The sequence below is a fragment of the Capra hircus genome, chromosome 5 (assembly GCF_001704415.2).
Source record: "Capra hircus breed San Clemente chromosome 5, ASM170441v1, whole genome shotgun sequence".
Taxonomy (NCBI): Eukaryota; Metazoa; Chordata; class Mammalia; order Artiodactyla; family Bovidae; genus Capra; species Capra hircus.
In genome coordinates this window covers 10,644,735-10,671,978 of record NC_030812.1, presented here as the reverse complement: position 1 = coordinate 10,671,978, position 27,244 = coordinate 10,644,735, and the positions used below count along the sequence as shown (strand labels likewise).

General features: G+C 36.7%; 1 protein-coding gene across 5 annotated transcripts in view; it reads left to right on the top strand.

The window, feature by feature from the left end:
• The window catches only part of PPFIA2 (PTPRF interacting protein alpha 2), a 523,670-nt gene that overhangs the window by 459,613 nt on the left and 36,813 nt on the right, over window positions 1-27,244 (top strand). For 3 of the 5 annotated variants that reach the window (XM_005679765.3, XM_013963702.2, XM_013963700.2), the window contains exon 22: window positions 26,301-26,382. In XM_005679765.3, coding sequence (XP_005679822.1) covers window positions 26,301-26,382 — 82 coding nt within the window. Of the gene's footprint in view, window positions 1-14,592; window positions 14,602-26,300; window positions 26,383-27,244 lie in introns of all 5 variants that reach the window. The other 2 variants (XM_005679766.3, XM_013963701.2) reach the window with 1 other exon arrangement.

Sequence of the window (27,244 nt, the reverse complement as noted above, 5' to 3'; positions counted from 1 at the left end):
TATGATAAAATGGAGATTATACCATCCGACTCTCATGACAATTAAAGAACCTCCTCCTAAAATGGAGTATTTAAAAGGAGACCGTTTCTCTGACTGACTGAATGTAAACTTATTTTAGAATCACAGCAGATTGTTTTGCATCTGTCAGGAAACTGATAGTATATTTTTTCATTCACATATAATATGGAACATTTAAATGAACTTGCAAAATTGGCAATTTTGGAGTCTCAGCAGCTGTTAGACACAAGTGGGTCTATATAGAACATATTTTTTTAAATGCATAGTAACATTTTCAGTGAAGACATAGCACCTTTAGACCATGTTCTTTAAAATCCAAAGAATTTCTCTTTATTCCAGGATCTATTGGTTGGTTATTCTTTTTCTTCCCTCTCAAATATTTATTATGTTAGGCTTGTAGTTTTCATATTTACCTTCTTCCCTATGAAAGTATGTTCATTGCTCTAGTCATCATTGTTATTGACATGCAAGTGGCTATACTATGCTAATTAATTTATCTCACATTTTCCCTTCTCACTTGCTTTGCAGATGTGTGCTAATAATGAAAAAAAATATGTATTTAAAAGTTGTAGAAGAATCTACTAGTATAACTGTTGCATTAACTTTCTGCTTACTAAAATTAATTATATATCCAAATTTAGTAGAAATGCTATACAGAAAAAAGAAGTGACCTTGGGAGCATTCTTTCTTGAATGCAATTAAATGCTCAATCACATTCTATACTAATAAATATTACCTTTTTAATTACTGGTCACTCAAAGTATATATATAAAGATTAAATTTATTTGAAGTCTAAAGGATTTTCAATGTATTTATTTGAAATTGCTTTAAGTCTAAAGTTGTAATAATAATCAAACCCTAGCCTGGCTAATGCACTTAGTTTATTTCCCTTAAAAGTTAATTCTCATTTTTCCCACAATGAAATATTTAAAAATAATGGCAATCTGGCCAGTTTTCATCTTACATATAAGGCAGTATGGAGGCAATGCCTCACATAATTCATTTGTTGTTTATGAGACCAAGTTAAATGTCAATTTTAACAGCTACTGAAGTTAAAAATTCCCATTATACCATGACTTAACAAAATCATAAATTTAGAATTAAGGTTTAGTAATTGTTAACTTTATACACTGTTAGATTGATTTGATGTTAATCTTGTAGAATTATTCCTTAAATCCTAAGTATTCTCACAGTAAGAAAATGATTTTAAGTTCTGGACTTGGTTTAAAGATCTTCCTGTGCCTGATTTCATACTTCATTTTGAAATACATTTTGGCAAAATATAATTTTAAAATGTAGAACATGGAGTCCTGGTCTTGAACATCAAGAAAACTATTAAGAATAAACCATAATACAACAAAGGCTAACATTCCTTACCACAACTATTTCCTATAGAATAATATTATTTGAGTTAAAATGGATACAACAAGGCAAAGTGTTGTTGCTAATTAGTGAAAAGACCGAAGCATCTCTCTTATTATTGACCATCTCATAGCAAAAGACCAATAAGTATAGATATTCAACCTATATTTGTAAGACATATAAGGAAGTGCTAACACTCATCCATGCCTTCTGTGGCACCATGCCTGGGCTTCTGGGTTCCCAAAAAGTCACGTGTCCTCATGGAATGGGTTTTACAAGATAAGCAAGTTGAATTATTTGTAAATGATATAGTTTCAAACTTTACTTCTATCAAATTTCTTATTACATGATTAAACATTGGTCATGTTCTCAAATTTTCTGAAGCATTTAAAATTTTATTTAAACAATTCTCATGTTCTTTGTTTAAAAGACACTTTATCCTCCTTATTTTTTAAGACGCTATATCCTCTTTAAATGTGCTTCAATGAATCATACTCTTTTCTGTGTTCAAATTTCATATATCTACTTTCAAGATGAAAAAGAATTCAAGTACATTTTTTAAAAATGCACACACACAAAAATGGAGAAAACAATTTCAACTCTTTAAACACTATAGTCTGCACATACATGGTTGCAATGACTATGGCTTCCCACCGGTTGTTCTTCTACATTCTGTCCAATGACCAAGCCAAATGATGTGTCCAGGACACAGTACTTATACTTGTGATCACTGTCCCAACGTTCATATCAGAGATTCCTTTCATTAGGCTCCCTGTGGAAATAGCACAGCTGGAAAATCTCATTTTTAACTTCACTAAGATATCAGGTATCTCTGATTGACAATCGGTGAATTTAAATTTAATTGGTTGAAATCTTTAAATAAATTACTTATGATGCATTTTGAAAAACCATATGGGAGAGAAATCAGAGAGCAGCATTCAAGATATGCCGAATGTTTGCAAAGTTCAGAAATTTACAACGTCGGCAGTCCCAGAAAAAGGTCTAATTCGAGGTGCACTTACCATTCAGCAACTAAAGACAGCTAGATTCAAACATCTTACTAGGGCTGGGTTCCTGCTGTGTTCTGCTTTTGCATTGCTTCCTGGTGCAGACATTTGTTTTCCTTCTAATTCTAGCTACTGTCCTATGATGAGAAATAGGAAATCAAGAATACCATATCTGCTAAAGCATCCACTGTTTTAAAAATTCTTAGGTTGAGTATGATCTTCCTGAGTTGCATATTATCGCACAGGTGCTATTCTTCCCTCAGAACAGCATCTAACCTGAAGGTCTAAAGTCAACCTATTGTTCTGCCTAGTTCATTTTTATTACATCTTATCTCTGTTATACTTTCCTTAAAAGCTTCAATTCCATAAATTTCTTCAGCAGGCTTATATGGAATACGGTTCATACCTAATGATAATTATGTCAAACTGAAACTCATCTTGAAATTCTTTGAGCTGTTGTTGTTTAGTAGCTAAGATGTGTCTGACTCTTTGTAACCCCATGGACTGCAGCACGCCAGGCTTCCCTATCTTCACTATCTCCCAGAGTTTGCTCAAACTCGTGTCTGTTGAATCCATGATGTCATCCAACCATCTCATCCTCTGTTGCCCCCTTATCTTCCTGCCCTCAATCTTTCCCAGCGTCAGGGTCTTTTCCAACGAGTCAGCTCTTCACATCAGGTGGCCAAAGTATTGAAACTTCAGCTTCGGCATCAGTCCTTCCAATTAATACTCAAGGTACTTCACATTAATTTGTCTAGTCTTCCTCTTTAAAATTGAGCCAATGTTTCTGGAGCCTTGTGGTATAGTTCTCCAAATCTTAAAGGGTTGAATCATTTATTATTTTCAATATGTCTCCATATTAAAATTGTGATTCTCCAGAGTTCTCTTAATGTGTCTCTATTATCTTTTCCATCATCTTTGTTTGATTTCATTGGATGGCAAGCATCTTTTCTAATTTAATATCAATTGAATATCTTTGCTATTTCTAAGACTAGACCTGAGAACTTCACTTCTTCCCTTTTATACCTTCCATCCTGATCTTCAAGAACCGATTTCCCTATCTTAACTCTCCAGCAAATGTTTTAGACTAAACCCTAAACCTTCTTTCTCAGGATGGCCAGTTAGTCAACCACACAACTCTATAAAATAACTGCACCTTATTAAAGAAACTACTGCAAGATCCAAAATGTACATGGCCTAGCTCACCAAAAACCTCAGTTTATAAATATTCTTTGACTCCCTAACTCCCCGAACTTCTCATAGAATCTGGATGTTGGTATTAATATTTTAGTACCCAGTGAATAGAAACTCTATTCTTTGCCAAAGTTTAGAATTTATTTGCTGGTGAACAGAGGAGTCAGACAATAAGAGATCAAAATGTCAGCTTTGTTACTGATGCAGCTGTTAGAACACAGCTTCAGTTCAGTTCAGTTCAGTCGCTCAGTGGTGTCCGACTCTTTGCGAACACAGCTTAGGCATATGGAAATAAAAGGAGGTTCCTAAAACTGAACCGCCAAGTTAAAGTCACTTGACACAGAAAGAAACACTAGTCAGTTTCCAGGATGTACAAGTGTAAGGTATATGTAGTGTCGTGAAGCCATCCGTCGTGTCCAACTCTTTGTGACCCCTTGGACCACCATCCATGGGATTTTCTTCTTAAAAATAGCATTTGCATCGTTATGATTCCATAAATATGTTACTCTAGAATCGATAACTATGAACTCACCAAAAAAGAGATGAAATTTTGTCCTTAGTTTCTTTGCCTAAAAAAGAGCTTTAGAAGTATCCATTATTATGTATTAATACCTCTTCAGATTTCTTACCCATTTTTTTCTGCCTGGAATATATTTAGCTGCTAATTTCCCATATCACCATCTCCACAAATGTGTTGGTAAGGCTTATGACAAACTTTTTATATCCTTAGAGATCTGTAAATATATTTTATACCTAAATTAATGGAAAATTGTAAAAGTATTAGTTTAAAATAATTTCCCCTCAAAGCTTTAAACATAACTACTCTTTGGGCTTCCACTTATGTCTAATGTCAGTTGGTGGTCATTGTTTCCTGGTATAACATTCCTTTCTCTTTCCCTGAAAGCTTGATTTCTCACTTAATCCTGAGATTCAGAAATGTCATAATACATTTATATTCAAATAATTTCTATGTTTCATTTTTCTACTTTATACTTTCAATCTAAAGACTTGTTAGATTAGACTGTCTTTCATATATTGACTTAAAAGATTTTTATTTCTAGGCTTAACTTCAATTCTAAGAAGCTTATTTTTACAGAGACTGATGAGATTAAAGAGCAGTTGTCTGTTTCAGTAGTAATACACTTGTCTAACACTCATGACAGTTCTTGATAGTCAGTAAGCACATTAAAATCTACAGTTACCCAGTGAATAGATCCAGAAATATAAATCCTAAATTTTTGTATGTTTTTTAACTGCTAGTGTTTTCTTCTTGCATTTTCAACATGGTGTAATTTTTTATTAAAACATATATACATGTTGAAATCTGTATTTTGACTAAATTGGAAGATACTATATAAATACTAATATATGAATTTATCATTTTTAATATTTAGTTATAGAATAGGTAATATATTATTATATGTTAGATTTGTTATGCTCTCCTGAATGGATACCACTATGAAGTAAATATGGATTCTGTATTTGAAATCAATTTTTCAACATCATTAAAATGAAATTAACATTCCAACCTAGCAATCAGCAGCATCCTCCAGAGAAGCAGTTTTATCCTTGGAGCATAACAGTCACAGTTAATCACTACCAATGAATCTTTATGTTAGAACATCAAAGGCATAAAAGTGAAGCTCTATAGATTTAGTTAATTTATTTCTATTGCAATCCTAAGGGTCTCCTTCAGTGCATAAACATTAATGTGTTTTGAGACTTGGCATTTTTAATCTTTAGCATTTGGAAGTTTCAGAGCTTGCATATCTCTAAGCAAAATAAATGTCACTGAAAATATTCATAACTAAAGGTATCACAGAATCTCCACAACATTCTTTCATTCAATAAATATTCATTAAGTACCTGGGTGCCAAGTTAAACTTATAAAAGAGTTGTATTCCAGAGGTTAATCTGTAAGACAGGTGTTATAAGCTTTGAATACATTTTTCCATCTAAGTAAGGTCATATACATGGACGGTAAATGTCTTTGCTTCCCTCCACAAAAATATGTTTTGAAGAATGTTATAGAAACTAAATTTGGCTGAATAAAGCCAAAAAAAAAAAAAAGGAATTCACTTGTAGGATATTAGAAAGTCTCAGAAATTGCAGAAACAACAGAGCCAGGACCACTCTAAAGCTTCAACCATGACAGGTTATGAAATGTTTCTCTAGAGTGTAGTCAGTGCCTTATCTTTTCCATTTCACGTTTTTAAGCTCCTGGGTGAAAGAATCCGGTTGGCCTAATATGGAAGAGATATTTGTACTTGAATCAATTAGTTATTGCCAAGTGTTCCTTTAGTACTGCTGCTGCTGCTGCTAAGTCGCTTCAGTCGTGTCCGACTCTGTGCGACCCCATAGACGGCAGCCCACCAGGCTCCCCCATCCCTGGGATTCTCCAGGCAAGAACACTGGAGTGGGGTGCCATTTCCTCCAATGCACGAAAGTGAAAAGTGAAAGTGAAGTCGCTCAGTCGTGTCCTACTCGTAGTGACTCCATGGACTGCAGCCCACCAGGCTCCTCCATCCATGGGATTTTCCAGGCAAGAGTACTGGAGTGGGGTGCCATTGCCTTTTCCATCCTTTAGTACAGACATGGTTAAAGGGAACACTCTTGGGTAATCAACTCAAAAAGATCTAATAAAGTAGAATATTTCAGAATCTAAACCCAGTGTTCTCAGTATTTATCTGGGAAAATATATCTGAGTTTCTAGCTTTGAACTCCAGAAATTTGCCCTCTCTGCCTGCACTGAGTTAGAGCTATCATTGCCTTACCATCTGATCATGCATGTCCTGCCAAGCTCCTGCCACAAACAATTCTAAGACTTCCCTGACCCTAAAAAATAATAACAGACTAAGGCTAAAGGCCAAAATCTACTGAAATTTGTTAGGAAAAAAATGAATCTAAGGAAAACCAATGTGCCCTCTTGGAGGAAGGAAAAAAACATTTAAGAAATAGGGATATTGTTATGAACCTATGGTGCAATGTTAATAGATTACAAAGTATCAATAGAATCAGAATCCCTGTATAGCCTCTGTATTTTCTGCCCATGAAAAATGGAAAGAATACACCTGTGGCAGATTCATGTTGATGTATGGCAAAACCAATACAATATTGTAAAGTAAAAAATAAATAAATAAATAACAAAAAATAACAACAACAACAAAAGAATAATAGTAAGTGAATTCTCAAGATAGTTACATGTACCAGAAAAATGACCTCCTTCTATAAAAAGATCCATATTGTTTGTCTTGACTGAAGTAAATCCTGGATTAATGAAACATGCAAATGGTAACTTTTCAGTCATTTACTTAGTGCCTATTTTTTTCCAGGAACTGCGTGAGAAGCGACTGATATTTGAATTATACAGTCCTATTCTTCAAAGAGCTTGTAGAGAGACAGTCATGAAAACAAATTATTGCACTTTAGTGTTTCAGTGTCCATGATCCTTTCTCTAAGTCTCTGGCCTTTGAGGAGAATGAGAAGAGTGTCATATGCCTAAAACCACTTAACGTTCTTATTTAAAGGATGGTCTCCAAGTTAAGGTTGTATATTGACACCCTGCTTAGACTGGTTAGCTTTCCAAAATAAACATAAAACATCCAATAGGTTATTTTTGAACAGTAAGAAAGGGATTTTCAATCACCAAGAATAAATGGAATTCCTTAAGAATAAACTGTGTCCTTAAACCTTTCAGACATTTCCTATACATGTAGATGAGAAAAAGGCTGTAGAAATACATACTGAGTTCAGCAAAGTGTTTTGATTACTTTCTAAACGAACATAAGATTGGAGTGAGACTAAAAACATGAAAATATATATATACTGGTGAAATCATTGTAATCACAGGGGCTGGACAAGTGAATTCATGATGACTAAGTGAAATGGAAGTTGGTGGACTCAGCACTTTAATATTTGACTAAATATGAATATGATATTTGTGAAGGCATGAAGCTGGAAGACGTAGTTAAGTTTAGATAAAGAGTTTTGTTTAAGGGAAACCTTTGAAGAGAGATGCAAATCTAAGAAGATGAAGTTTAACAGGGTCATTTATATGTTAATAAATCTGCATCCGGCTTCATATATGCTGAATGCTTATGTTTAGGGGGATATGTATAATTTAACTGCAACTCCTGAGAAAAATGTTTCTACAAAAAAAGACAAATTGCCAATGCCTGATAAAGATATTAATGATTTTCAGTTGATAAGGCCAAAATTCTATGTACTGACCAGAACATAGCTGGATATTGCATAAATTTCTGGGAAATATGCTTGAAGCAGATATATTCAAACAAGCATATATTCAGAGGAACATGATCAGCATAGCAAGATGACACTGAACACCTTCAAGGAATGTTGCAAACAAATATGTGGGGTACGGATAACAAAGATCCAGATGCTCCGAAGAAAAGAGAGTAAGCAAATAAATGTGTTCTTGTGGCTGCTTGAGAAGATCTTGGGCCCAAAGTGAAAGGCTGTTAACAGATAAATGTGAGCTGCGTCTAAGTGAGGACTGCTAACAGTCACAGATCTGAGAAGTAAGAACTGACCCCCTAGAAAGAGAGCTATTTCTTGTGATTAAGTCCAACATAGACCTGCCAAGTGTATGAATGTGGCTAGATTATTACATGAGGGATTCAGATTTCAGTTGAGAAGCTGAATTACATGCTCTTCAAATTGCCCCTGCCCTGGATTCTGTGTTTCTCTACATAATTCAAAGAGCTGGACTCAGAGAACCTCTGCTTTTTTAAACAAGTGCAGTGCCTGGCACAGTGTAGATACTCAAGACACGCATTCTGAATAACTGAACCATAAATAGAATCTGGGTGGAAAAAGAAGAACAAAAACCTAAGAATACGGAACAGGAACTAGGGCAGTGACTTCCACAAACTAACCGAACCGGAAACCAGGGCTTCATCTCTGCCCTCAACCTGCCTTGTCCTTGCTCTTCCCTCTGTGCGCCTCCACACAAGGTGATCTAGAAATAGCTCTTTAAAATCTCTCAAGCTTGCTGATTTTCTTCTTTTCTTGTTCAGGCCATCATACTAAAACAGTGTCTTCTAGTCTTGGCTTCTTCGAATTCATTCTGCACACTTCAGCTAAAGAAATCTATCTAAATCATTATTTCTAAACTTGCCTAAAATCCGTCAATCATTTCCTAGCATCCCTAGGATAAATCCCCAATGCCTTCACAGCGTCCCTAAATCCCCACATTATCTGGTTCCCATCTACCCCTCTGTCTCTACTTCCCATCTCGCACGTTCTGTTCTTAATACACGTTATGTCTTTTTATGACTCTGTCTCCTTGGGTGTGTCTATCCTGTTCTGTGATCCCCCTCATCCTGTTTGTGGTAATGATAACAATGATCTTCTTTCTATGTAATTAGTATTTAGTAACCACATTGAGTAGTTGCAATATGCTAGGCACTGTTCTATACATTTACACGTATTTTTGTCTTCTAGTTTTCACAAAGCCTTTGAGGTAGCAATGCTGTTGCTACCACACATGAAGAAGCACAGCTTTCCAAGCACTGTGGTATACAGAGGTGCAGCCCTCCGGAGCCCTATTTTCTCTGAATTATTAAGAATCTCAGGATAAGGCTGCAATTTAAAGACTATGTAGTCCAAACTTTCAGCTGGATCTAAAGTACCCTATCTAATTTTAAATAGTCTCCATGGGGAGTCAAGAAAGAATCTCTCTATATATACTCTGAAAAGAGAAGCATAGTTTTTTCCATAGGGAATAATTAGTTTCTTGTCTGAAACCATCCATCCTTCCAAATGAGCAACAAATGTATTCAAATCAAACACTTATTTAATAATGAGAAATGGAGGTAATTTCAAAGTAGTGCAGTTACTTTATAAAGTTGATTTTTTTCTGATGTAATTAGCCACACATACTATCACCAAAGTTTGATTTAAGCATAGTAATGATTACTAATAAGTTATATAAGAAATGTAAATGTCTGCTTGGATCAATCTAACATTATTTGTCCCAATAAAACTTTCAAAGTCAGTGTCTAACAGTAAGGATGATTAAGTTCTTTTATTAAAAGAAAAAAGTGATTAAGTAAGATACATTCAAATATAATGTTGACTGACATCTTATTCTAAAAGATGTTCTCTATATTTGTTTCCATAATATAGACACTTATATTAGCTCTGTATGGTATTTTTATAAGGTCTTTGAAGATGTGCTTTTCCCCATAGTTATTCAAAGTTAGCCTTTCAGAACCAAGCTTCTCTATCTTGAACCCACATTTTTAAGGTCAGTGATTATCTATATCCTATTGACAGGGTTTTATAAAAAAAATAGATAACAAGAAACTTTTCATTCAAAAAAACATATGTATCCATGCTTATATATTATATATATATAATTGATGCTGGGAAGGACTGAAGGTAAAAGAAGAAGGGGCTGGCAGAGGATGAGATCGTTGGATGGCATCACTGACTCAATGGACATGAATTTGAGCAAACTCCAGGAGATGGTGAAGGACACGGAAGCCTGGCATGCTGCAGTCGATGGGGTCACACAGAGTTGAACATGACTTAGCAACTGAACACACACACAGACGTATATATCTAGGCAGCATATTTAAAAAGCAGAGACATGACTTTACCAACAAAGGTCCGTCTAGTCAAGGCTATGGTTTTTTTCAGTAGTCGTGTATGGGTGTGAGAGTTGGACTATAAAGAAAGCTGAGTGCTGAAGAATTGATGCTTTTGAACTGTGGTGCTGGAGAAGACTCGAGAGTCCCTTGGACTGCAAGGAGATCAAACTAATCAATCCTAAAGAAAATCAGTCCTAAATATTCATTGGAAGGACTGATGCTGAAGCTGAAGCTCTAATACTTTGGCCACCTGATGCAAATAATTGACTCCTTGGAAAAGACCCTGATGCTGGGAAAGATTGAAGGCAGGAGGAGAAGGGGACAACAGAGGGTGAGATTATTGGATGGCATCACTGATGAGATGGACATGAGTTTGAGTAAGTTCCAGGAATTGGTGATGGGCAGGGAAGCCTGGCATGCTGCAGTCCATGGGGTTGCAAAGAGTTGGTTGGACACAACTGAGTGACTGAACTGACTGATATATATATATATATATACATATATATATATATATATATGTATATATACAGCATACAATTAAATATATTTATATCAGATTCTACATACTTAAAATATTTAATTTGGGCTTGACTGGGATATAATCATGGACAAAAGAATAACAAAATTCTTGAAAAAATAAAGATTTTTCAACCTCTTTTAAAGAGTCTTTTATACTTCACCTATTTGGATTCAATATGGACTTCAAAGAAAAATTATTTCTGAAGACGTATAATAAACCATACTTAACACTTCTGAATCACTTTATTTAATTTATAAGGATCACTAGAAATGTGCTTGGCTATTTATTTTTATCTGTATCCCATTATTGTATATAAAGCAATTTCTGCCATCACCCCTGGGTGCTCTTATATCCACATAAATCAGCTGTTTGCAACTTAGCCTTTAAGTTCATGGCTTCATTACTTCCAATGTCATTCTCTCTTCCGAGTCAGACACATCCCATGTTGTATTCTGAATCTTGTTGTCGCCCCCAGATCACCCCTACTCGAAAGTTACTAATTCATGCATATCATTCCTTCCTGTCTCCTCCTTTCAGCTTGTTTTATCAGCTGCTTCTACTCTCATCTTTTTAAACACTTCCATCACTTGGTAGTGCATCAGCTGCATTCAGCCCTCTTCTATCTCCCTATTTCGCTTGGATTCTATGACCGTAATTTCACCATGCTCAAATATTTCAAACCCATCATTTTTTTTTTCATTTGGTTATGTCCATATCATAACTAGAGCCACCAATGAATTTTCTTCCTCCATGGCTACGTTTGGGTTACCTGAGTGCTACAAGAGAAAATTAATGCAAGGGAATTGGAATCAGCTTCATGTGGAATTCAACACTGCCAAGTAATCCCAATATTTTTCTGTTGCCAGCCTTCTATTCTCTGCAGCTTTTGTCAGAGACCTCCACTGTCCTCAAACCTGTATCTTCTGCAGGTGTATTCACACTTTACTCGAGGGAGAGATAAAGAGACCACCTCAGTCCTCTGAATTATTTGCTGCTGAATTCACACTAACTCTTGCCCCCATCCTGCTTTAACACAGAAAACTAGGTTAATTTCTTCTCATTTAAGACCATCCCTGCTTATTTTGTCTGTCTGGTTGTGCCACTTTCCCACTTGTACTTCAAATTCTCTTCAAATTCTCCTCTCTTCTGGATTGTGGTCATCAGCATTTAAACATTCTCAAGTTTCACCTATTGAAAGAAATCATTTCTTCATTCTACTTTTTCACTTCAGTCACTACCTATCCACTCCTCAATCTGAACTGTTAACAATTGTTAACAATCTCAACTGTTAACAATTGATTTTTTAAATTTCTGAGTCATCAACTTGAACTTTAAGAAGCAAAAGGCAACTACATTCCATATATGAAGTTCATTTAATAAATATTTCTAATGTGAAATTTTACATTCAAAGTTAGCTAGTTTATAAATAGAAGGCCCATTCATTCAGTGGAAGATCTAGAAGATTAAAGTGAGGCAATTAAACATTTAAGAATCCTGTTTTTAAATAAAAGATATATGTTAGTTCATAATATCTTCTTGTTTGTGTCTGGATGTATGCTGATGTTCCCAAGGAAAATATTGTGCCAATAACCAACTTGTTCTTATTGGTTAGAGGGTAACTTAAAACCTATTTTTTCTAGGTCAGTGAAAAATTGTTATTTGTCTATTATATACTACAGTGGTCTTTAAATGAAGAAGATTAATCTTTGACAGAATCTCTTTTGGTATTCTTATAATTTTGATAGTCTGGAGTAGAAAGAAAAAAAAATAAGTTATATGTTCCTATAAATAATTGCATGTAGAAAAGAATATCAATTTTTATAAGAAGAAAACTGTCCTCATCTAGACCAAAAGCACTGCAAATATATATTATCTCTGATATGAATTTATAGTATATTATCACAAACTCTCTTAAGAGTCATTTATAATTACAGCTTTTTGTCCTTTGCAGAACATGTCTTTTTGAAAGTTGTGAGCTGAAATACATAATTCTAAAGTGAAATAGTCAAGATTGCTCTTAAATTGATTGGCTGTGGAGGAGAAGAAAGTTAGTAAAAACTATGAGAAGTCAGATAACTTACACACACTGATAAATATTTTAGAACTTTAAGCAATACTTTTTGAGTCATATTTTGTATTTCCTGTTTATTTTCACAATTTCTCTTATGTTTTATATTTAGGGTATTTCTATAGGTACAGATTTCCTATTTTAAAAATGATAAATATGTGGAAAATATTAATATTCCACTGTGTGCAGATTTATTCAACTTTATTGGAGAGCAGTGCCTAGGTAGCTTGTAGGCTGAGGAAGATTATTTTGTCCATGGTAATAACTGGCCCCAAATATTTCATGAAAAATACTTTTCATGGAGAGCTCAGAAATTGCTTTTTTCTCAGAACTCATCAAAGAGTTCACAGGTATGTTGACAGGAAACTCATTCTAACCACCTAGAATGTATTTCTTTGGATCTTAATTTTCTTTCTGTTGCATATATGATGCAAGAAAGATGCCTTAAATTTCTTAGGACAGTGTGATGCCAATTTGTATGGACCACTATATTTTTATGTGAAAATTTTAAAAACTTGTCACAGCTGTTCTGAAGCTAAGGTCGAAGAGCATGCATTTCTCCAAAATGCACATTTAGTGAAAGAATACACAGTTTCTCTGAATGAATGCGTGTGGAGGAGGCACGTGCAGGGTGTTCATTGCACTTCCAGCTTTTCTTTATAATGATTGTGTAATTTAAAAAGGTAGCTCTCTAACTTGCCTCATTTCTTAGATAGGAATCTCTGCTTCATATTTTGTTACATGGACTATATTTTATGTAGTAAGATTTTATTTTTCTAAGAATTGGTCTAGTATGCTTTTATAAAAAATTTAAAATAATATTCTCATGGCTTTTTCTTGGGTTATTTAAATTCCATATTTTCCCAGTGCCTCTACTCTCCCCAGGGAACAAGTGGGCTACTTCAAATCCCACAATGAAATCAACGTTTTTGTGATGACATCTGGTAACATTGGTGAACTAATCTAGTTCATTTTCCCCCTCAGAGAAATGTTTACCAACATCTGTCTAAATAAATAAATGTGTCTGCTAAAGACACCCAGCTGCCAGTTCAAACAGAGGAGGAGGAATTACTGTGGCAAGGGGAGAAGTGTGATAGAATTTTCTAGAACTTTTTCATGACCAGATCACTGGCACATGATTATTACTATTGTTATACCACGTGTGTAATGTCATAATAAAATGATGGATCTAGGATGTGAAAATCTCTTCTTGCCGCAAATTAAGTTCGGGAGATTGAACATCAGAACCTTACCAGTAATTCTGATCGAACTATGTATGTGAACTAGAATCCAGATAGACCCACCCTCAAACCAGTGCTTTCTTCAAGTCACTGCCTTTCCAGAAGTCTGCTGTATTTTCCTTAAGCTCTAAGCTTATAAATCTGTTTGAGATCCCAAGCACCACTTAGTAGGTTACTGCTTCTATTTGTAAAATAACGTGAGTGGTCCGAGGTGAAGAATATTCTTTAACAAGCTGCCTGACTTCCTCCCGGGGCTTACTATAGGCTGGGAAAATGTGGTCATGCATGTTTCAGAGTGGCTCATTTTCAAGAGACAGACTACTGGTCAACTGTTAGAACTTTCAGCCTGATTATGCTTTTGGATGCAGTGAGTATGTGTGTCATGGTGAAATTAAAAAAAAAAAAAAAAAAACGAAAAAACAGAACACCATGTCTTTCTCATATCTGAGCTTCAGCACATCTGAAATGATGCTCTTGTTTTATTCCATGGCTTTCTTTGGATTGAAATGTATCCATTAACATTTGTGTGCTTTTCTTTTTCATCTGTCCTCCTTCATCTCATGAAAAGCACATCAGGGTAAGTTGAATCACAATGGCTGCTGAACATGTTTATTTTCAGCACCATCCTCTTTTTCTTTTATCTTTGGTATTTCTCCTTTCAGTTGTAACACAAGCTGCACTGCCTCTGACCTAAAATGAAAATTGTGAAGTGTATTCATTTTCTTACCACAAAAGGAATCATTGGTTCAGAGAAATGTTCACATTTAAATGAATCATGTTGGCCTTTCAGGCACTTCAATTTCTTCGGTTCTACTAGACACATATCAAAAGACAATCCAGATGACATTTTCCCTCGTTCTTAAGTCACTCTCTAGGGGTTAGTGTGACATTCAGTGAAGCTTAAGTAATAGCTGCAGGTCACTTGGGTATTTTTGACTGTGCTGCATGGCTGACTCTGCCTGTGTGTTTCAAAGTGCTTTGTGGTTCTCCACTAGCGATTCAAGCGATTCAAGAGATAAATTTATTTGTCAGTTACTAGAACTGCCCTTCAATGAAGAGGGTTAAATGTTGAATCTCCCCCAGTAGAACTTATACGCTTAGATTCCAAAGTAATCCTTGTTTTTTTCTGAACCCTTTGGTCTTGTGTGTTCTTTCCCATTTCCTATACTACGAGTTAATTCTTAAAGCTTTGAAAGGTGTATTACTGAGGTTACTGTTCCAAATTTCAAATCCTGCTTTTTGAACTAAATTTAGAATATGTTATTTATTTCTAAAACCTAGTAGGCTTCAGTTTATGCATAATATAAAGTATTACATTGCTATAAATGCCCACATGGGCATGATGAGCTATAAAACACTTTAAATGGAGAGAGGTATTGGTTTTTACACTTTAATCAAAACATTTTGAGGAAGCAAATAAAATGGCTCCAATGAGATACAATTTTTCAGGAAGCTATGGAAAGTGTCACTAATTGGCAATATGAATATTTTGTATACCAAATCAAGGCCATGTGCTTTGTTTATTAGTTTGGTGTACATTTGTTATATTTTTCCTACTCTAAGATATAATTACTACTACTAATTATTTAACAATGCAGTGTTTTCTTAAGTTAGGATAATTTATGATATTAAAGAAAGCTCTAGGAAGTGTTCTTGAAAATGCAAGGCAAGCTGTGATTGGAGTACTATTCAACTACATTGGCCAAATGCAAGTTGTAAGACCTTACTTTTAAAAAATATTCAATACTCTGACACTGGATTTTAAAGAATTATTTACATGTCATCATGTAATAGTGGCCTTCTGTTTTCTAACGATTTTAAGTTTCATGAGGAAAATAATGCCAAGAAATAAAACTTTATTCTCCCTTTTCTTTTTGAATGAAATATTGAAAAATAATAAACATCAATATCTGTGGACTTTAAGAAACTGATATAATTACCTTAATTCTAAAATTTAATTTCTTGCCTTGCGCATGCTCCTAGAATTTAAACATTTTAAGACCTCAAAATCATTTCCTTGGTCCAATTACAAAAAGGAAGCTTGGGAAGTTAAATGTCAGGAGAAGACAGTATGAACATAGTATAGACGTGGGAAGATTTGAGGTAGAAAGAATATTGAATTAGGAACAGAAGATAAGACTTTAAGCTCCATGTGTTTTCTGCATACCTTTGAGTGAATGACATATTTGTACTTTCTGCCAACTTCCTAATACTCACGAGAGTATGAGAAAAAAATAATCTCAGAAGCTTAGAACTATAAACTTCAAATCTAATTTAAAGAGGACTCAAAATTAGATGAAGCACCAAAGCAATCTAGTCTAAATGGCCTCCAAATAAACCTGAAAACTTACCAATGTCTCTCCAGTAAGTTCCTATTTAACAATCAGGAAGGGGCTGGGGAGAACAGACCACAGTGTGTTGCAAAAGTGAAATTGTTTACTGGAAAGAAATACAAGCCCCTCTAGCTTTCAATAACAGCATGAGTAATTGCATTGCTCCATCACATTTGTGCATGCTTGCGTGTGTTTATACCTTGTTAATGGTTTTGCAAGTAATTAAATTCAAAATAAAATGAGGAGTGAAATTATGTAAATCCCAGCTCAAATTCACAAATATATTTCTTTCCTGAGGCTGTGCCCTCCGTTTCCAGTAGCTTGCAGGAAAAAAAAAAAAGAGAAGGTTTCAACATGAATGAACTTAGGATTTATGTGTTCAAATAATTTCAGTTCTAAGCAATGTAGCATATATCTGAGGATCTAAATAAAGCACTACTTAAATGTGCAATGGACTTTCCTATGTACTACATGGGAAAATGTGCCAGAATAGGATATACCTACACGTACACTTGCGCTTACCCACATACAGAATCGCAGCATGCTGCGCTTTCAAAATCAAGTCAACCTTGTTAATGTTGGATTTGAAACTCTTAATTTTATGTAGCTAAATGTGTGTATTTAGGTAATCAATGTCTGAAGCAGTTGATTGGGATTTGTAATATATTTCTGTTTAGAAAAATTATGTTAATTAATATATATATATTCAACTTACATATGTTTAAAAAAATTGACATGGTGCTATATTTCCTTCATATTCACTGCCCAGAATTTGAAAGTTTTTTGTACTTTTGATTCTCACAGAATTGGCCAATAGATAGAGATTTTTGAATAATGGCATTATAACCCATTGTCTGGTTGAAATTCGAAGAGATCACGTTTTATTCACCCTCTTCACTGTTGAAATTTATAGGAATAGGATACATTTTATAATTAATAATAGTGCAAAGTTATGTAAGTTTGCTTTTAGAACTATGTATAGAAGACTTATTCTCTGTACTATACTGTTAAGAAGTAGGTTCAACTGTCAAATTATTTTGACTTACATTTCATTCTTGGTTCTTATCAAGTCATTTATTTCTCCTGGTTATACCAATAAGTAAGTACTTGCTGTGTGCCACAGTAAATAAATAAACCCTAAAGATAAATTTTTCAATCAGAGAATTGCTTTGCATTACAATAATGCAAAATTAAACTGAAACAAATTACAAATTCAGCTTTTCCATCCTGATTATATAAATGGGGCTAACTTCCTTCCTCTGGCCAAGATTCAGAACCTGTTTTTAATAGGAAACAGCAAGAAAAAGAAGGTTCCTTTTTTGTCTTATAGTGTTGGGGACTGAAGTGTGTGATGGTGAAGGTGGTAAACACTGTCTATATTACCAGAAGTCAAATTAATGTAAATGAACAATGAGCAGAGAAATAAAGGTGGGAGAGTATCATTGCCTTTCATTTTAGCAAAGACGTGGTTACTCCCACCCTCCTTTCATGATTGTGAAAAGTTCAGAGAGGTTAGTCAGCTGAAAGATAATGTGGGGGGCAAGAGGCTGACTCTAACCAGGTTGTTGGTGCTCAAATTCTGGCTCTGTCTCACTGACTGTGTTCCAAGTGGTCTCATCTTCAGTGTCCTCTTCTGCAAATGTGTATCAGCGTGTATCTTATTGGATGGCTGTGAAGATTCAATGACTTATACATATAAAGCATGCAAGGATAGTGCTTTACACTGTCACTTACTATCACAGAGTAAGTGGTAAATGCATGTCAACAATTATTATCCAATATCCAAAGCCTAATTCGTCTGCATACAGAAACTTTAATTTTTCAAACCGTGATATTTTATCTCAGAATATGAAGTGGTTTATATAAACAAGAAAGTACAATAGATTCAATTACTCAGTGTAGTCAATTGGAATACATTTTAATTACATTTAAATACAATATTAAATCATAAATGAGAAATATAGCAAGTGTAATAACTAGAATGTATACAAGTTATAATATTTGTATAGAAGAGAAAACGAATTCTGCCTGGGAAGGGTCTTGGAATCTTAACAGGAAAGATAAAGTTTAAACTGAGTCAGAAAGATAAGTGTGAGTTTGCCACAATTATGATGCAAAGAAGGATGTCCCAGGCAGAAGATAGAGGCATATACAAAGTCATGGAGGATAAAAAAATGGAATGAAGTATTTGGGACATAGCAAGCACTACAGTATTGACTGAGCAAAAGAAGCTGGGAGAAATCCAAGGGCCATTTCACCAAGGGTCTTTTTAGTTGTGCCAAGATGACCTTTATTTTCAGTTCTGTGTGTGCGCTCAGGCATGCCCAACTCTTGGTGACCCCATGGGCTGTAGCCCACCAGACTCCTCTGTCCATGGGATTCTCCAGGCAAGAATACTGGCATGGGTTGTCATTTCCTCCTCCAGGGGATCTTCCTGATGCAGGGATCGAACCTGCGTCTCTTACATCTCCTGCATTGGCAGGCGGATTCTTTACCACTGTGCCACCCGGCAAACTTATTTTCAGTTGCCTGCTTTAAAAACTTCCCTCCCCCTTTGAAGTCTTTAAGCAGGCAACCCTTACAAAAATATTTGTGTTTAGTAAGGTCTTTCTGGAAGTTGGAACAAGGATGAGATGTGGGGAATACCACCGGAGAGGCAGACTGGGAGTTCACTGCCATGATCTACAAATGAGTTTGAACAAAAGCTTTGGTAGTAGCCAATCAATTTACAAAATATCGTATTTAATTTTAGAGAGGACATTTTAATCTCTTTCTGCAGCCAACCTGTGTAACTGATAAGCAAAATTCTTACTTCTTATTAAGATGTAATAAGTAATTGGATCTTAACAAAAACATAGAATACTTAAAAGTCAACCTTCGATCAAGGATCCTGGATGGTTGTCAAAGCTGAGAATTTCATGGATTACGAGACAGCAATCTCTCAAAAGATATTCTTGGCTAGATCAAGCAAAGACGCATGGTATAGTGGAAAAGTAAACTCTTACTTCTGAATGCTAGTCTTGGGAGGGAGATGAAGCTCATGCATTTGGTGCCATTAATGGGCTTCCTAAGTGGCACAGTGGTTAAAAAAAATCGGCCTATCAATGAAGGAGACACAAGAAATGCAGTTCAGTCCCTGCATCAGGAAGATCCCTTGGAGTAGGAAATGGCAAGCCCTTCCAGTATGCTTGCCTGGGAAGTTCCATGGACAGAGTGGCCTGCCAGGGTAGAGTCCATGGGGTCACAAAGAGCTGGACATGACTGAACTCACATTCAGGCAGGAAGGAAACAGTCTTTAAGAGTGATGCTCACACTATGAATTTCCAGAGTTTGAAGGATAAAAGAGTCATTGTGGGATTTGGGATGATCAAAAATAAGAGGATGTTTTATGATTTAGGTGTCCCAGAGCTTCTCTGATAGCTCATATGGTAGAGAATCTGCCTCTGAGGCCTGAGACCTGAGTTCAGTCCCTGGGTTGGGAAGATCCCCTGGAGAAGGGAATGGCAACCCACTCAATATTCTTGCCTGGAGAATCCCATGGACAGAGGAGCCTGGCGGGCTACAATCACAAAGAGTCAGACATGACAGAAGCAACTTAGCGAGCACTCAAGATTTTGATCATCAAAGACGAGAAGCAAGTTACTATTGCTGGAAAATGGTACTTGCAGAGTCAGACACAACTGATGTGACTTAGCAGCAGCAGCGGCAGCAAAGATGGAATTATTCATGTTCAAATTATTCGGCAAAGTAAGTTTCCAGGTCTAGTTAGAAGTCAGGGAAGATTACTAGAAAGGAAGATCGAGACTGAAACAGGTTTAGTCTTTGTAATCCAAGCTGATGATTGTGTTGCAGGCATTCGAGGAGCTATTGAAGGCTTTTCAGAGGACACTTCAATAATAAATAGCTCACATTTATTGGCTGTTTCTTTTGTACAAGTTATAGTTGTCATCACATTAAATATATTTTCTTGTTTAACTCTCATACCAACCCTCTGAGGTAGGTACTGTTATCAACTCCATCTTACACATGAGGAAACTGAGCTACAAAAAGGTAAAGTGATCCGTCTGTGGATGCACAGCTAAGAAGGAGGGCCCCAGGAATCCAGCCCAAGCATTCAGAGTTCATTGGATTTCTTACCGGATCTGCTCTGACAGATTTATTTTACACGGCAATGTACTGCAAGGGTATGAAGCCTGGAGAGTAAGGCAATTACAAGACTGAGAAAAAAGAATAGTGGCAGTGAAAACAGAAAGTAAAAGAAGACAAAATAGGAAGTAAGAGTGGAAATAGACAGGCCTTAAATGAAAGGTGACTAAAACGGCCAGCCTGAGTGACAGGAAACAGTACCAAGTGATATTTAGATAGTCATATGGCAAATTGGCAGTTCCAAAATAGCCTCCTAGGCTAAGTGGTCCGAGAATAAAGTCTCTTTTCACTGACAGCCATGAACCATCCACATTGGGAAAAAATAAGCAGAAGGAGACCTCACTGCCCCCAGGGTTGGTAATTTTTGAATAATGAATTTCATTTCTCAGCATGTAACACCTTAGTGAATTTGTTGATTTACAGGCTGTTCTCCCAAACTCTAAGAGCATGAGCTCAGGGACTGTGGATGCCCTGGGACTAGGGTTGGCAGTCAGTAGATTCTTGTAGACCTACTATGCCTTGAGTTTTTGACCTCAAAACAAGAAAATAAAACTAACCAAATTTCTGACTCAGCAAAATGTTAAAGATATTCTAGGGAAAATTGCTTGCTACGGAGGGGCCTAAAAAAATAAGTACTAAATATTGCCTCCAGGTCCAGAGTAGGATGGTTTCAGAGAGAAAGCATTTTTGTTGTGTCTTGAAAAACAAGATACAGTGGGAAGACAAGACAGGAAAGCATATGGCTGTCATTTAGTATGAAAGACACAAAGCAAAGAAATGCAAACATACTCTACCTATGAGATCACAACTGAAACAGCTGAAGATATATAACCTATAAAGGAGGAACCAGACATTACTGTTTGGATGGAGTCATTCAAGCAAAACCATACTTGCTTAAATTAGTCTGGGTTAGGATTTAGGAACTACAAGCCCAGAAAATACCCTTGATGGATTTACATTTTTTAGGCATTTCCAGCCCTCTATCTAGATGCTCTTGGTGGTAGATATCACTAGGGTGCCCACGCTTTGCTCCTGTCTTTGGATCAGGTGTGGCAAGTGCAGGCTGCCCTCTGCACGTTTCCCCGTGAACTTGCCAATTATTCTCACACCTGAGTGTTCCCCACGTGCTGGGCCTTCTCGACATGCCACATTCCATTGACAGTAACTCACTGACACCCTTCTCAAGAGAGTCTGAGGCCTTTGGGGAAATCTAATGGCATTCTTTATTGCAGACAAGAATGTGTTTGCTGAAAAGACTCGGCGACTCAGAAGTTTTTCTGATTCAAAACTGACCTTCCTTTACAATGAGTACTTTGTTTCCACACAGGAAATGCCAGTCTTGTACCTGAAACTTCCTGTAGAAGGAAGTGCTACTGACTGTCCTCTAAAATCTGTTCTAAAATTTAAAACAAGTATGGGTGCCCATATTCCCTGGTGGCTCAGACGGTACAGCATCTGCCTACAATGCACGAGACCCAAATTCGATCCCTGGGTGGGGAAGATCTCCTGGAGATGGAAATAGCAACCCACTCCAGTACCCTCGCCTGGAGAATCCCACGGATGGAGGAGCCTGGTGGGCTACAGTCCATGGTATCGCAAAGAGTCAGGCACGACTGAGCCACTTCACTTCACTCATGGGTGCCCATGTTTATAGTGATGGATAAATGTAAGTGATTTGAAGGGAAAGGATGGTGAGATATTAGATTATCTGAAAGAGAGAAAGGAAGAAGAAAGGGAGAAAGAAGGAAACAAAGGAACAGAGAGAGAGAGATGGAAGGGAGGGAGCAAGGGAGGAAGGAAGGAGGACAAAAGCAGAGAACACCGGTGTATCCAAAACACCTGTTTATCCCAAATCACTTTTTTTTTAAATTTAGTATTTCCTAATAGTGCAGGTCACTATTTCTCTGAAAGTATCTTCAAAATATCTGATGACCACAAGCACGCCTTCATGCAATTAATGCTATACTCACCCTTAATAATCTCTCAGGAGATCACCATGTATTAAACTCAGTGATTGCCAAGAATTTCAGCAGTAACCATATTGCTTCGGTTTCCTAACCACGCCTCTCTCCCAAGCCAGTGTGTCCAGATATATGTCACTTAAATAATTTCCATATGATGCAGATTTTTTTTTCATAGAGAAAAATTAAATGAAATATTGCTTTGAGAATTTCAGTGCATTGCTTTTCATAATTAATACCGCCCTTGGGATAAGGAAAAGCAGATCTGGATTAACATCATGCAACACACAGTCCTAGGTAAAAGCCAGGCCTCCACTCCAGTCTGGCCTGTGTCTCACAGTTCCAGGTGTATCAGTTCAGAGGCCTCTGTTGGGATTTAGCCCTGCCAGCTAAGGGCCAAAGGGCAGAATCCCCCGGACCCTTATCTCATTATCTTTGTGTTAGGTAGTTAGAATGGGAAAAAGGAGTCCAGAATGGCAGTGGCGAAGAGACAAAGTAGGGAAAAACCCTCGAAAATAAAACAAAGGAAGGGTCGAGGACTGGAGTGAGAACCTCAGGTGAAACAAACAGCCCTCTGGCTAGCCCAGTTTACATAGGGCAGGCTCAGGGGGAAGAGAAAAAACATTTAAAAAGAGCCAAAATTGGGCCTCTCGCCTGTCTTCTCTTTGACTTTCCTCTAGGGTCAGCCTGCCCTCATGCCACGAGGGTGTAGGTTCCTTTGCTTGAGGAATAAAACTCTGAGCTGTAATCAAGCTGTGACGCTGGTCTGCTGTTTCAAATCTTTGCAGCGAGACAGAACCAAGGAAATTACATGCTCCTCATGACATTTGCATACTCTTACCAAAGCTATTGTGCTATGAGTGTTTGTGATTTAAACATAACAAAGCACAGAGAAAAATTTTCCATGGGATATAATGTCCAGTGATTTCTCAGACAACTGTATGATAAATTTCTGTTCAAAAGGAGAATAGGATTATTTGAGCTCATTGGATTGCCTCTTAGTCAGATTCCTATCAGGGGTCGCAAACCACATCGAACTCTTAGAATCATCTGGAATGGGTGCTGTTCGCATAAAATAACTGGAAAAAAATATGCTAAAAATATATTATGAGATGTAATTTATTGAAACAAGAAGCAACGAAATGTAAACAAATACTGGCTGACATGTTCAACATTCACTACTGTTTACAGAACACCTCTTTGGTGCCTGCCTTTGTTCTGGGTGCTTCAGATGCACCTCTGAACAGAGTATGTACTTGAAGCATTGGTCCCCCTCGAGCTTATTTTCTTTCATGAGATGACAGGTCGAGACATAAATGATACGTTCTGTTAGAAGATACGTGATGTGGGAAAAAATAAGGCAAGAAATGGGGATAAGGAATGTCTGCTTGGTATTATGGGAAAGAGGGTAAGAGATATTCAGAGAGAAACTGACATTTGAGTAAAGATTTTAAAGTGTACAAAGAGTAAGGCATGTGAAGATAGAGGAGACGAGCATTCAAAATGAGGCAGCAGCAGATGCAAAGGTCCTGAGGCAGAAAAAGGTCTGGGCTGTGTCCAGGGAACAACAAGGAAACCAGTGTTGCTTGCTGAGATGGGAGCTGAGTCAGAGAACAGAGGGTAGAGTGGACCCTAACAGCTGCTTTAGCTTTGATTCTCAGTGAGGCAAATAGTAATTGGAAAGTTATGAGCAGAAGTTACATTATCTGACTTAACTTTTAACAGGATCATTCCAGTTCCTGCGGTGCTCTTTTTAAATTAGGGAACTCTTCAGAAGTTTCACAATTGAAATGTTCTACTTTTCAAAAATGGCTTATGTACAATTTATGTAATTTCCTTGTGAAAATGTTATGTGCTTTCTAGGTGATGAGTACATATTGACTTGCCTTTTTTTTTTTTTTTTTTTTGCTAAATGTAGCAAAAACCAGTTGTAAATGTGTATTTGTTTCTTCCCCTTTAATGCCTTTCACCTGTCACATAAGGGAAGTGTTTTCCCCCGTAATGGATGTAGCGTTGCAACTCTTGATAATGCTCCTGGGCTCTGTGGAAACCTACTCTGAATTTTCTTGCATGTGTCCTGTGTTCAGTCCTGCCTCTGCCCCTCCACCCTTACTGCTCATCATGCTTGGAATGTCATCCCTAACTCCTTTCCACCAGCCCTTCAAAGTCAGCTCAGTTGCTCTAAAGTCTCCACTGCTCATTTCCATTGCTACGAATATTAACCCCTTCTCCAAAACATCACACTCAGAATGTGCTTCATCGAGGTTAACATCTATTTGTGAATTGCACTATGTTTTTAAACAGTTTCATGTATTTGCTTTTTCTGTTTAACCAGGGATCTCCTGTAAAACTGGGTGCTTGTCTGTGTGAGTCTCATGTCTCAGCTCACAATAGGTGCTCGATAATTACCTGATGGTTTGTCGTTTAACCCTTCAACTCAGATCTATTCAATGTAGCTATCACAGTGAGACTAGGCTATTCAAAAAGCCTAGCTCTCAGTGCAGGAATGTCATTGGAAAGTCTGAGGGGATGGGTGAGAGGAGAGCAAACCGCGGCTCTAGTTTGACTTTGGAGTCAGGGCTCCAGTGTCGCTGTTCACCTTCCGAGGTGCTGAATAGCTTAAGCACACTTTCTTTACTACCCTATGAAGTGAAAAAGCAGTTGATTTACGTGTCTCTTCAGCTACTATTAACTTTAATCTTTGTTTTGCCTCTTTATTTCTTTGCTGCATTTTGTGGTAGCATCTATCACAGACATGGAAAGCTTTTGTGTTAGAAGACATCTTTATTATATAGTCTAACATGTTATACTCCACCTCAATAAGCAGTTAATCAATTGATAGCAGGAAATAATCAAATGCTTCATTTCGGAGTTCCTAAGCATGAAAGACACACATTAAAAATAAGACAGTATGTATAAAATGAGTGTGTAAGATCAATGTATCTAAGGAGTAGAGGATATATTTTCCAATATAGTCCTGGCCAGGTATATATCAATTTGAGTTTCAAAGAAACACAAACTTGTTATTTCAATCATGAATGAGCTGAAATTGGTTTTGTAAATGGATGTCAAGGGTCAGTAATAGGGATAGTGATTAAAGATGCATTTGTCTAGGCTCTTCACATATTTTTGTTATCAGAAACAACCATTTGTTGTCATTGAGATGCTTTGCTTTTATTAAAACCAATAGTGATTGTAAATGAAAATAAGTATACTATTGAATTTTATACTTTACGTTGTCTTTAGAGGTGGAAGTCAATGTACCTCGGAGTTCCCTTCAAATGAGAAGTAGTGTTGTAGTCTATACAAAAAACTAACTCCTAAGATAGCCACCTGGACCCAGAAAGCATACTAAAATCAAGTGTATCATTTGAATGGGGCTAAAATTACTGACTTGATCTTCTGCCTCTGTAAACAGGCATTTTTTTCTACTATTGAAATAATAAAGAGAAGCAGACGAGACAGATGGAAGAAACTTCATTTAGATCCTGTAATGCATGCAGGAATATGTATATGTGGGCCACTTTCTTGTTTAAGGGATAAAGACATTTGCTGATAATATAATTCAGTTTCTTAGTCCATTAACATTTAATGTTTGAATTTCAGAGAATCAGTGTTTAGGAAAATTATTTTTAGGTATCAATGTTTCATTTCTAATAGAATCAATGGATGATTTGCATGTATTATTCAAAGGAAAAAAGACTTCTGTTATTTTGTATTAACTCATAAAAAGATTATAAAGGAATATTGGGCTTTTAAAAAATATTGTCATTAAAAGTAATCACAGCCATCTTTTCCCATATTACCTGACTAATAATCCTTGCTGTATACTTCAGGCACGAACTTCTAGAAGAAGCTCGGAGAAAGGGATTACCATTTGCCCAGTGGGATGGGCCCACTGTAGTCGCATGGCTAGAGGTAAGAGAATTAAATCAGAAGACTCTCATCCAATCTAATGTTTAGAGACAAGTAAAGCTAGGTTACTAACATCTTCATTTTTCCGGTAGTCTGGAATAGCTTATAAAGAGAATGTTTGCTTTATCTAGGGACCCACAGTCATAGCTGTGATTTTACTCTGATGCTTTCTTGTGACTGTGGCAGAAGCAGCAGGCAGTGAGATGAAAGAAAGTTTTAGTAAATTCGGTACTCTTTATATCCAGAGTAAATCAAGAAGCAATTCTTGAGTGACACTCCTGGGACAGTAAAGAGTCTGCCTGCAACGTAGGAGACCCAGATTTGATCCCTGGGTCAGGAAGGTCCCCTGGAGAAGAGAATGGCAACCCACTCCAGTACTCTTGCCTGGAGAATCCCACGGACAGAGCAGCCTGGGGGGCCACAGCCCATGGGGTTACAAAGAGTCAGACACAGCTGAGCGACTAACACTTTCACTGTGTTGTTGCTAGGAAGCATCTGTCCAGCACATTAGTCCAGAGCCCTTCCTCATCAGCAGGTTAACAGAAAAGAGCCATCTCCGTATTTTTAACACTTCTGTGTGATCCAAGACACTTGCAGCCTTTGCTTGTAGTATAATTCCTGAACATGAAGGAGCCCGCTAGATTTAGACATTTGGAATTTTTCAGGAGAATACACAAACCCTTGTTTCCTTCTGTGTCTAGACGGAATGTTTTTAATGAAATTAGAACTACTTTTAGCATATCCTGCACAACACAAAGGCCTGAATAAATGAATCAATACCTGATCAGCAGAAGCAGACGAGGATGGTGAAGGAGACGCATATTTGACCACAAAGGGCCCTTTCATACCACTTATCAATAGTTTT